At 35.5% G+C, this 11941-nt stretch overlaps 2 protein-coding genes across 2 annotated transcripts; one reads left to right on the top strand and one right to left on the bottom strand.

The window, feature by feature from the left end:
• The first annotated feature begins 1305 nt into the window (after positions 1 to 1305).
• Positions 1306 to 6541, top strand: LOC115447915 (synaptic vesicle 2-related protein). The gene is made up of 9 exons (XM_037446554.1): positions 1306 to 1498; positions 1806 to 1968; positions 2295 to 2413; positions 3582 to 3814; positions 4051 to 4205; positions 4597 to 4735; positions 4992 to 5266; positions 5644 to 5771; positions 6375 to 6541. Exons 1-9 carry the CDS (start codon positions 1393 to 1395, stop codon positions 6404 to 6406), a joined length of 1350 nt encoding a protein of 449 aa, XP_037302451.1. The 5' UTR covers positions 1306 to 1392; the 3' UTR covers positions 6407 to 6541.
• Positions 6542 to 6791: 250 nt separating this feature from the next.
• Positions 6792 to 11628, bottom strand: LOC119192787 (platelet glycoprotein 4-like; the record flags this gene model as incomplete). The annotated part of the gene is given in 6 exon segments (XM_037446553.1): positions 6792 to 7058; positions 7456 to 7581; positions 7949 to 8067; positions 10546 to 10695; positions 10698 to 10801; positions 11504 to 11628. Coding segments are annotated over 6 exon segments (855 nt in total), but the record flags the coding sequence as incomplete, so codon positions are not given.
• Between the last annotated feature and the right edge of the window lie 313 nt (positions 11629 to 11941).

Genomic DNA, 11941 nt, shown 5'->3' on the forward strand with positions numbered 1-11941 from the left:
GGAAGCTGATGGTTTCGGCACGATGTTCTTTACGGGATGAATGAGATTTACATCCAACAATAACGCACGACGTTGTTTGTTCGCTGGCCTTTAATTTATGTACAACAGCACTGCATAATTATTAAATTAACAATAATAAAAAATAGGCAGACGATTTTGACGTATAATGTAACTAAATTGAGTGGGCACGTTGGCAAGTTGTAACATTTGACATTAATTTGCTTTTTAATTCGGCGTCGTAAAGGTAACCAAGGTGGCAATTTTTGATGTTATTCAAGTATACACAAGCACACCTTTGCAATATACTATTTGTCTGTCTTTTCAACGTTTTTTAAAAATGGGATAAGTATATGAGGATGATTTAGACTCCTTCCATGCTTGTTATTGTTCTGAGACTACCGCACACACAGAACCGATAGGTATGTTTATTTTAGTATTTGTTCATAGAAGATAATAAATTATAGTTACTTATCTACATTAATTCGGACATCGTTTTTAAAATATTACATATAATTATGTCTAGAAGGCATTGTATTTTGAATAACATATTGAATAACAGATTCATTAGCATTTTCTTCAGCGAAAACATTGACTCTGATATATTTGTTCACGAATTTAACGAATTTATTATGTGCGTGACGTAACCAAATAATTATATTTGTTTTGTCTGTAGTTGGTGTAAGATGACTTACTCTGAGGTCTTTTGTCTCCAAGTTCTATTGTTTTCTGATTTATGAGATATTGTGGTCAGAGTAACTACGGCACGCTATGACAATTCACTTCTGATGTGGGAAGCGTAATGTAGCCACACAGTGTGAGTTCAAAGTCTTGTAGGTACTGCTTATTATTAAAATCATAATTTTTAAACTTTACAAGTTTAAAAATGCATTTTTCATATTGATACTACGATGACAAACTATGGCATCAATGAATTTATTAACAGAACTTGTCGACTATATTAATAGTATTATATTTATTAGAACTTTCTTCATATCTGTACAACAAAACTATACCGTCTACATTTATTAGTAATTGGATAATAAGTTAGAATTTTAAATATTGCACTCTGGGTGTAAGTTGGTATTTACGTCGTGCCACCTCTTTCTTTACGTAATATAATTTGCGAAACGTGTTATGAATAATGTGTTTATATTTGATCCTTTTAATCTATAAGTTAAATTATATTCTGTTATTTCCCAGATAAATTAAAATAATTTAAATCAGATACTTCGTTAGTCTCGTCGTTCCGTAATAATTAATCTTTTAATTCTTTCAACTTTTGGTATTCCACCGTTACTAATATAACCAAGAGATTAATTGTTTATTTTTTGTCAAGGCAATGGGTGGTACAACCGTGGTCTTCTCGCGACCCTTAGCATATCACTGCTGGGCATGGGCATCGACATGTTCGGCTTCTCCGTGATCGTGACCGGCTGCGCCTGCGACTTCCACTTGGAGCACAGCCAGAAGAGCATCCTCATGTCCATGCCGTTTATTGGTAGGTATTAGGAAGGGCCTGAACCTCATAAGGAGAGCAATTGCGCAACTTAATTAAATGGCTTCCCTCTTTTAAATTGTAAATTTTGTAGTTATCTTACACGTTGGTTTAATGCTGTTTGCATTACCGTGGCACGAAAATGTGTCAATATTTAACAGTATGGTATATATTCAGAACAATGACGTATATACGGTAATATAATTCGACAGGTGCATTGTCAGAATTATATCGCCAGTCTTATTGGATGTATATTGATTGATATCGGAATCCGATATATTCCTTCCTGACTTAATATTGATGATTTTAGGGGCGATAGGCATGGCATACGTCTGGGGCTATCTCTCTGACACTAAAGGTCGAAGGATGTGTCTTCTCTACGGCATGTGGGGAGGGTTTATCTCCTCCATCCTCACCGCTTTCTCTCCCAATTGGATTGTTCTGGCTGTTCTCAAGGTCTTCAGCACCAGTTTGTAAGTAGACATTAAAGTATTAGTTCTGTCTTTCTTTGTCTTTCCCTTTATTCTGTCTTCTCTTTGCTGAACCTCCTCTTGTCTTTTATTTGCATATTGTCCTATTAGAGAGACTTTTATGTTCAAGAATTAATGTGAACCACAATGCGATTTAGCGACCTTACTTCTACAATATACAGATTAAATCAAAATGTTGATATTTATTGGCATGATTTTCTCAACAAAACCTATATATAATAAACTTGTGAAGAAACAATTTTGTCTTCTCTATAATTCATTTCTGAACTGTACATCATAAATGGAATTAAGTTTGGATTATGTTTCAGATGCAGTTCAGCACAGTCATGCACGGTGACACTGCTAGAGTCGTGTACAGCGAAGGTGCGGGACTTTTACCTGCTCATCATGAGTAGTGTGCTTATGCTCTATCTCCTGTCGTATGTTGGTGAGTTTGTGGTTTAAGTTGATCTTTATGGAGGAGAGCACATCAATTTTCATATATTGAAAGGCATACGAAAGCTTAAAATTATTTATTTATTTATTTATTTTGCACTTTATATACATAATAAGTATATCGGCGGACTTAATGCCAAAGGCATTCTCTCCCAGTCAACCTAAGGGTGGTGCAGAGATAAATAAGGTAGGTGCATAAGGATATTTAATAATACATAAACATACATAAAAGTAACTATAATGTATAACTATATTAAATACAAACATAATATAAGTAATATTATAAATACATAAAATACAGATTATAAATACATAAATATATAATATGTACTCGTATATACTAATAATATAAAGTTTAGAATTAAAGTGACAACTCTTCTGCTTCTTTTAACAAAAGCTGCCGTACTCTCCTTTTGAAGGCAAGCCGAGAAGTAGCCGCTCTAATTTCGAGGGGGAGTGAATTCCACAGAAGAATTATCTGTGTGTGGTATTTCTTTTTAAAATAATACAAAGTCTACGTAAGCGATCCGAAGGCTGAGACGACGGCAATTGTTTCATTTTTCATGCGGTTCGTTTTCGACAAGCGCAAATATTGGCGTAGTAGTATACACGTTCTGCAAAATGCGCGTAACTAATGTTATGTTAATTGTTATTTATTTAATAAGCTGTCTAATAGTGGCTTTTTATAAGGGTTATCATTGTCGAATCCTTTATTTTGTTATAAATAGAGACGTATAATTGCAACATTTTATATTAGATTAAGTCGCACATTGTTAAATTTTGTTTTTATACAAAGTACATTAAACTGAGTCATTGGAAGGTTGCTGGTACTTATAGCTCAGGTCTTCCTATTTTAAGTACCAGCCGAACATAAATTTAATATACTTGTATTTAAATATACATGTAATATTTCTAAGAGGTAATAAATAAATAAATAAATAAATGGCTCGTTATGACAAATAAAAAAAAATTACGTGAATATCAAATGAGTCACGAATATTTTTATTTATTTTTTATTCGTTATTGGTTAAAACATTGCAGATTAAAGTTATTATGGTAGTCATTATGTGTTATAATTTATTTATAATCCTATGACACCCAACCAGTAGAAAGTAATAGTTTTCTAGGTATAAATATAATGGTATTCTATTATTTTTCAGTACCAGGATACTTCATCTTAAGTATTCCTTTTTCCATCAACCTCGGCTTTATTTACTTCACACCTTGGAGATTGCTGGCCATAATTTTGTCTTTGCCACTTGGTATCAGTGCACTGGGTCTTCATTTCTTCTACGAGAGTCCCAAGTTCTTAGTTAACATAGGCAAGGAAGGTCAAGCGTTGAATCACCTTCAAGGAATTTGGGCTAGGAATGGAGGAATCCATGAATATCCGGTAAGTTTATTTGGGCTATATTTTTTTATGGAGTAAACGTTTGCTTACTAGTCAGTGTTCAGAGTCCCATTAATATTCACACTACTGACGACTTTTATATCGATCTTAAAGAGGAAATGGAGATAAGACAAGGGGAGAACTATAGGTATATAACAATCTAGCCTTTGGGAACATTCAATACTTCTGAACTAATAAGAAAAAAATACTAAAATGTAAAAATTATATCTCATTTTTAGGTTCAAAAAGTTTACCTGAACGAAGAACAGAAAGTAAATCGGAAAGGCGTTTCGATTCTGCAATCGCTTGTGGATCAGACGATACCTCTCTTCAAGCCACCGCTACTGTTGAATTCCTTGCAAATGTTTTATTTGATTACCATAATTTACAGCATGTAAGTGTTATGTTTTTGATACTAAGTTTGGTAAATTCTTTGTAAGGTATATTTTTTGTAACGGCTAGCATTCAAGGGCACTTTTGGCCTGCGATACTGCGCATTGAGACCTCAAATACTTCAAGAAACACGGCCAGTATACTATATTATTATTGCCTTAAACTACTGGTCTACTGATTTCCAGTGCTGCGGGTTATATTACCTTTTTATTTTACCCTTCTGTCGGTGGATGGAATAACCTTATTTAAGGTAGAAATTAGAAGGTAGAAATTAGAAATTAGTAATTAGTAAAGTAGAAGGTAGAAATTAGTTCAAGTATTCTGTTGTTTTGTGTTGTGTTGTTGTTGTTGTGTGTGTCAATGTTTCTTAATTTATCAATATATTTTTTCAGCAACAACAGCCTGGTAATGTGGATGCCATTAATAGTAGACGCATTTGGGTCTGGAGTCCACGCTGAAGGGAAACAAGATTCTACAAGTCTATGTTCCATTATATCTAGCACGGAGGGAGGCAACAGTACCATACTTCACGTGAGGCCTTTTTAAACCACCCATAAGAATAATTGATGATTGGTTTATTGACGGCTATTAGGGGTTGAATATAGATGAAATTCTGAGTTCAATTTCAAGTAGGCGAATTTAGATTTTTTTAATTTTCTTTTTAATTTGCATCCCACATAAAGAGGTAGCATTAAGCAAGCTGTTTGACCAAGCTATTTGAGGAAATATAAACGTCATGTTATTTACCTGTTAGTTCCTAAAACCAATCCATATTTTTATCTTGCAGAGCTGTACTTCGTCAATAGAACTGAGCACTTTACTATCAGGTGTAGCTCATGGTATTATTTTCTCTGGCGTCACGGTCTGCGTGTCTAAATTGGCTTCTAAGAAGAAGTATTTGCTGATAACCTTCCTGCTGATCACGATGCTGTCGACCCTGGGTGCAGTCTTCAACGAGAATAACGTCGTCAGTCTCGTGCTGTTTGTTGGCATGCTGATGACTAATTTATGCATGGGAATCCTGTTTACTTACTACGTGGATATGTTCCCCACTTCTTACCGGTAGGGTTTTATTATGATTATACAAACTGGGAAAGTGGATCATTTGATGGTAATTATTAATAAATACGTACCCTGAACAGGAAAGAATGGGCGTGTTGCCAATTTTGTAGGGGAAATAGAGATCGGAAAGTAGGTAAGTATTTATTTCACGTGGATTTGTGAGATACATAATTGTCGAATTAATAGAATAAAAAATACGGTAGATTTTTTTAATTGCCGTTTCTTTGTATAAGGTTGGCTTGACCATTCAATTATTGTTTCAATGACGCGCAATGGTTTTTGGATATAAACCATTTTTAATATAAGTTGATTACCTATTTCTAAATAAGCAACTTACTGTTTCCTTTATTTTGTAATAAACTGACGTTTTTCCACAGTGGCATGGCTGCCTGTTTGGGGGTGATGGTGGCGAGACTAAGTGGCGTGGCGGGGGTCAATTTCTTAGGCTCCATGATTGTGACCCACTGTGCCATAACCTTCTACGCGTTTGGCGTTTATTTACTCAGTAAGTGATTTATTTTGAATCGTTAATATACGTTTAAAGACAATTTATGACTAAAAAGAAAATTTGACTGCCTCGGTGGCATAGTTGTATTGCATGTCCGGTACAATAGCGCTCTGAGGTCCTGGGTTCGAATCCCGGGTCGGGCAAAGTGATATTTGGGTTTTTCTGCTCAGTATCAGCCCGGAGTCTGGAATTTGTGCCCGATATGGCGATAGGCTCGCCCCTATCACATCATGGGACGGAACATACTTGGCGAAAAGTGGGTGCCCTAGTTGCGCCTCTGCATACCTTCGGGGATAAATGCGTGATGTTATGTATGTATGTATGTAAAAATTTACAACTTGGTTTATAAAGAAACGCATTTCTTCGTAAACTGATTAAGCCATAAAAGTTACTACTACTGTAAAAACTAAAATGTCAACTTTTACTTTTAGTCGAACAGGCAGTTTATAACAACAGAGTTTAGGGTACTCGTACATACATACACAAATACATACAACTGATGAATGAAAAGACTGAGGGTCGTTCATCTAAAATACAGCGCCTGCCCGTAAATTATAGCAAATCTACTTTAAATGTTATATTGCTATATATTTTTTTCAGGTGGTATAATAGTATCCTGTTTCCTGCCATGACACGTAAAAAGAACTCCATCAATTAAATTTGTTAGATAATATCATGTTAATTAGTTTATAAGTTTGTTACTTGTATTATATTACTTTTTGTTTATATTTCATTTTATTAACAGCGGTTTGCGCTATTTTATCACGGTTTTGATTTTTGATTATTCTGATGAGCTTAACCTTGCGTATCAAGTAAAAGTTAAGTAAGTACCTACTTAAGACAAATACGAACTAAATTAATCGTAAGAATTAAATTAATACATGCCTGGCTACTGTGAATATTTCACAAATAAAAACACTGTGATAACAAATTAATGAGATATAACCAGTAATCATTGGATAAAATAGTTTTTAGATCTTTATTTAAAATATAAAATATTAGAAAATAAAACTACAATAAACCTAAAATTTATTTAATATCACCAGTCGTATGTCAACTAATAAGCGGTAACTCCGCGCTCGCCTTGCCCTTCAGTCTATCATCGAAATTCCTCGCGGGATCTCTCCGTCTACTCCAGTCGCGTCTCAGGAGTGCCAGTGAGTACACTAGGAGGGCGAGGCTGAGCAGGGCCGATGCTATTTCTAAACCTAATAATATCTGAGGTCCCGTCACGTATAGCAGAGTTAGGGAGTTTTTTGTAGCTGCTGGCAGTTCAGGGAGCGTCTGAAAAAGAAGAGTATTCTTTAAAAGGTTGGTTAGTAAGTAAGTGTCCTTATTTTGAAATTATCTTTACCACTTATGAAGAGCGACAATATCAAAAGAGTCACGGATACATTGTTAGTCATAAAGGGCCTTATAAGGACTGGGGATAGGGAATGGTTGTTAAGACCTACGGAAACTCATGCAATAGCAAGGTATAATTTTATGTTAGTTTATTTTGTGACTTGTGACTTAGTGGTACTATTCCGAGCCATTCATGCTGCATCAATACAGCGTATCTTTATAAAATTTATAGCATACTCAAAGCTGGGAGTTGATTTAAGTGTGTGATCGATAGAGTATAGCCTCGTGCGTATAATAGCAATATCAGAAGCAAAATATGCAATGATCCTGTACTCACCAATTTTAAACTCACTTGCGGCAGCAGCATGTCTGAGAACTTGGCGAGGTCAGACATGTACCGTAGGTCACCTAGCAGCAGGTTTAGTTGGATGGATAGGGAGGTTTCCACTGTCAACCCGATTCGCTGCAAAATTAAAGTCATTGGATCGAATGGAAAGATCTTCAACTTTGAAACCGGTGAGATCCTAAATGCCCGTGTGTGTTATTTGTAAGTGCCAGTAAAAACGGTGGTTAATAAAACATGAGACACTGTATCACATGTGTTTCCTATATCTGGAACTAGATCCCCGAAGGCAAAGATAATCATATTAGGTAAGTGCCGGTTCGTAAGAATTTCTTTAGCTTCTCCTAAAGATTCCAGCCTAATGTCTTAGAAGCGGCTTGCGTCCTGCGTGTTCCTACGACATTTCCATAAGAACTATGTAAGCCAATATATCTTCTCACGCAAAGCCGATCCCTGTCAAGCGAGAAAAGAGCAGGAAATAACTTACAGGTTCTATCAGGATATAGCTGTCGTGTTTCTCCCTGTCAGGGTTTAATCCTTCGACACGTTTCTGGAATTCAGGATCTACATCCAATAAATGTGATTTTGTTAATGCTATTGGTAAACCTGGAACAATACAATTAGTAGTTAATTAAATATTTTATTCATTCAACCTAAAAATTAGTGAAATAAGACGATTATAAAACGACAACTAGTTTTTAATTAGAATTATATACGACGTTTTAAAAAAAAAACTTGTACAAAAATTACTTAATTTCTGCTAACATCATTAATAAAAGAAATCTTAAAACTCTTAAGGAATAATCTAGGATAATTTTCACACGAGCAGAAATAAAACAAGTATTATAAAAAACCAATAATAAGTATACAATAGAATTACGAGTCAAGTGTTTTTTCCCATTAAAATATTGGAATGAATAAACATTTAATATATGTTCCGTAGTTTGAAAATTCTAAGATGTAATAATAGCAAGGTAAGTAATTAGTTTGGGATGTATAATTTGATTTAGTTATGTATGTATGTAGGTGTTTATAGATGTATAATGTCTAATGAATAGTTTTTTTTTAATAATCTAATTCTATATTTAAGCAAGTTATCAGATTAATAATATCAGCCCTGTATTATATACTTGCCCACTGCTGAGCACGGGCCTCCTCTACTACTGAGAGCGATTAGGCCTTAGTCCACCTGGCCTAGTGCGGATTGGTAGACTTCACACACCTTCGAAATTCCTATAGAGAACTTCTCAGATGTGCAGGTTACCTCACGATGTTTTCCTTCACCGTTAAAGCGAACGATAAATTCACACAGAATACACACATGATTTTTTAGAAAAGTCAGAGGTGTGTGCCCTTGGGATTTGAACCTGCGGACATTCGTCTCGGCAGTCCGTTCCACACCCAACTAGGCTATCGCCGCTAAGTTATCAGATTGTCCTTTTTTAAAAACCATATTGTACTTGTAGCACTATTGTTACATCGATTCACATAAAAGTTATTGTGGTCGAACATCTTATAGCAATACAGTATGATGAGACCCCGCACGATGCGACAAAATCAGACGTCATGCGAACGAAAAATTTAAATAAGTCGGAAACTAAAATTATCTTATCTTCAAAACTACTCGCTTGATGGAAAAGGAACGGATGGAAAAGCTTTGACAGTTAATTAAAATGTAGAATACTTTGTAAAAATCTTATGGGGGTTAATGAATTTTGAATTAAAATTGGTTTGTTATTTAGACATAAGCCTAAATATTTACTTGAAACGGAGCTACGAACAAGGGAATCGAATACTAATTGATAGGACGGAGTACCACAATGCTCTTACAGAAAAGCATTCAACGAATGCCAGCTATATAAAACAAACCTAGTAAAGATAATATAGATAATACTAATTTGTACATGTGCATTTTGTCTCTCTTTTCTTCTTTGCATCATATTTTTTCTGTTTGGTACAATCAAGAGTAAATAAATAAATAAATAAAATTAATGTATTTGAAAGGAAATTTAAAAATTTCGTCCTTGATTAGAATAAAAATCCCCTATTTTCCTACTTATAAGGCCATCAAGGCTGCCCTTGGATTAGAACGCCTGTAATTGTAAAAAGCGGAAATACTTCCGTAGACGGAGCAGGGCCCCATAGTTATTCAATTTGACTAGTAAACAAACAGAATATTATAATAAAATTAAAAAGGAGCTTTTAAAAACTTTTGAATTCTCACATGTGCTTAGAAACATTTTTAACGACATCATTTAGATTTTAATCATAGTATAGAAGACATAAAGTGTAAGATTTTTCATATTACATGTCATTGGCTGTTTTAGCTGGCGAGAGTTCCTGATTTTTACAATTTGTAGGTACGATGCTTGAGATGTATAGGTTAAGAGGTTAGTGATCTTAAAAACCTTTTTTTTCTTAGCCTGTTCAAGAAATGTATACACATATCTATCCATTTAAAATTTATGTCATTTTATTGATTGATGTAATTCTTTTACTTGTCATGTAGCGGTATAAATTACTGACGACTATTATTATGTGTAATTTGCACGTCATCTATTGTATATAGTCTCATCATCAACGTTAGTCCCTTGATATCCTCTGATGAACAGGGGTTCCGCAGAGGATATTAAGGACTGATGTTTAATCCTTCCTTAAAGATTCCGCACTCTCTTCAAAAGAATGCACGCTCCTACACTGCGGGACATTTGCTGCGGCCTTAGGCACACAGTTCATTGATTATGACTCTTGTTTTATATTCACTTTTTATTAGGGCACGCGAATATATCCTTTCCTTCTATCACCCTAATTCCCTCCCAACTCTCCATACTATGTTCTCAGTAGTGTCCCACAACTCCCACCATTGTACTATACTGTATGTGCCATGTATCATGTAGTGGACTTCGCTCCCTCTTTCCGATGCCCAAATTAGTGGCATATCATACTTCTTTAGCCTCATAAGGCACAAAAATATGATGTATAGTCTATATAGGAATAATCTAAACAGAAATGGGATCTTGAAAGAAATTCGATTACATATTTTACCGCGCGAACAGAACCGGCATCAAACGCTGGTATCATAACTCACCATAAAACAACTTGAGAGGTCAAACACTCCTTGAGGGCACAACCCCTTGCTATCACATAACCGTGTGTTCTCAAACGTCTTGTTCGTCAAATGATACAAGAACGCATCGGGTCCCAATTCCATGCGCCTTCGTCCAACGTACTCCCATCCAAGGTTCTGCAAAGGCCTGTACGATAGATATTCACGGGCATCTCCGGAGTCATCTCTGCTGGAAATGCTGCACCTTCGTACGTGTCATTAAATTCGAGCTTTCTGGAAGAAGGTTTGCGGGGGTTAAGGCGATACATAAATTCCATTTAATATTCTTTAGCACTGGTGCAGTTACGTAGTTATTTGTCCTGGATGTTTCATCTGTTGACCCAGGAGCGAGCAGTGGTTCTTTAATAGTGATGACAGGGTCTCTACCACCATTGTGACGAAATACTCTGGGGTCTTTTTTATGCGCCGAAGAAGGCCACCGCGGGTTATGGATGGTTTATCAGTGTGGGGTATACTAAGGGTTAGGGACTCGGTCCAAGGTTCGCTTGAATGGGACTATACTCTGCATACCGCATTATCGGCTACTCATGAGATTTTGACTCTCATTATAGGTATCCCAAGATACAGGCATAGCCTAGTTTGGGGACCCTGACAATAATTGAATTGCTTAAACTCAGATATGCCAATTATTGTTCATGTACTTCGTAATGTTATTATTTCTGTGTTCTTTTTGTTGCAATAAAGTTAAGTTATTATTATTATTACTCTCGAGTGTTGAAATTTAGTCATAAAGCCGATGACACCAACTTAGCAGTTCCAATCACCTCACAATTCTGGTAGGGACATCGCGTTAGTCTCCGCGCTAAGAAGGACTTTTACCGGGTTAGGTGTGAAAATTGATTTGGGATTCATAAGTCAGTCAACAGTAGCTAAGTTTATCAAGTTAATCATAAAGATGTCTATTAAACTAACTACACGTCCACTAACTCGGTGGTATTGACTAGTTTCTTGCGTAACTTCTTCATCACTGATTTCACTTGGAACTTCTTCTTGTTGGTGATGTCCATCTCTATTTTGTAGTCTGCTGTGCTATCGTACAGCTGCAATTACAAATACTTTTACCTTAAGTGTGTTGGTTTCGAGCCCGTCTTTCGGTCACGCAACCTTTTTTATACAATGATTAATGACGAGTATTGCTTGCTCTCAGTACCGTAGGAATTAACTCTTTCTAAATTACAAAGCCTCTATTTCCACATCAATGAACAGGAAGCTCAGTTTCTGTGAATACTGAGCTTGCTACAATATCAATTTAGTTTTCGTACAATTTTTGTTTATATAACCCATTTAAATATAACATAACATACATAACATCACGCATTTTATCCCCGAAGGGGTATGCAGAAGGCGCAACTA

Source organism: Manduca sexta, unplaced genomic scaffold (assembly GCF_014839805.1).
Source record: "Manduca sexta isolate Smith_Timp_Sample1 unplaced genomic scaffold, JHU_Msex_v1.0 HiC_scaffold_3167, whole genome shotgun sequence".
Lineage (NCBI taxonomy): Eukaryota > Metazoa > Arthropoda > Insecta > Lepidoptera > Sphingidae > Manduca > Manduca sexta.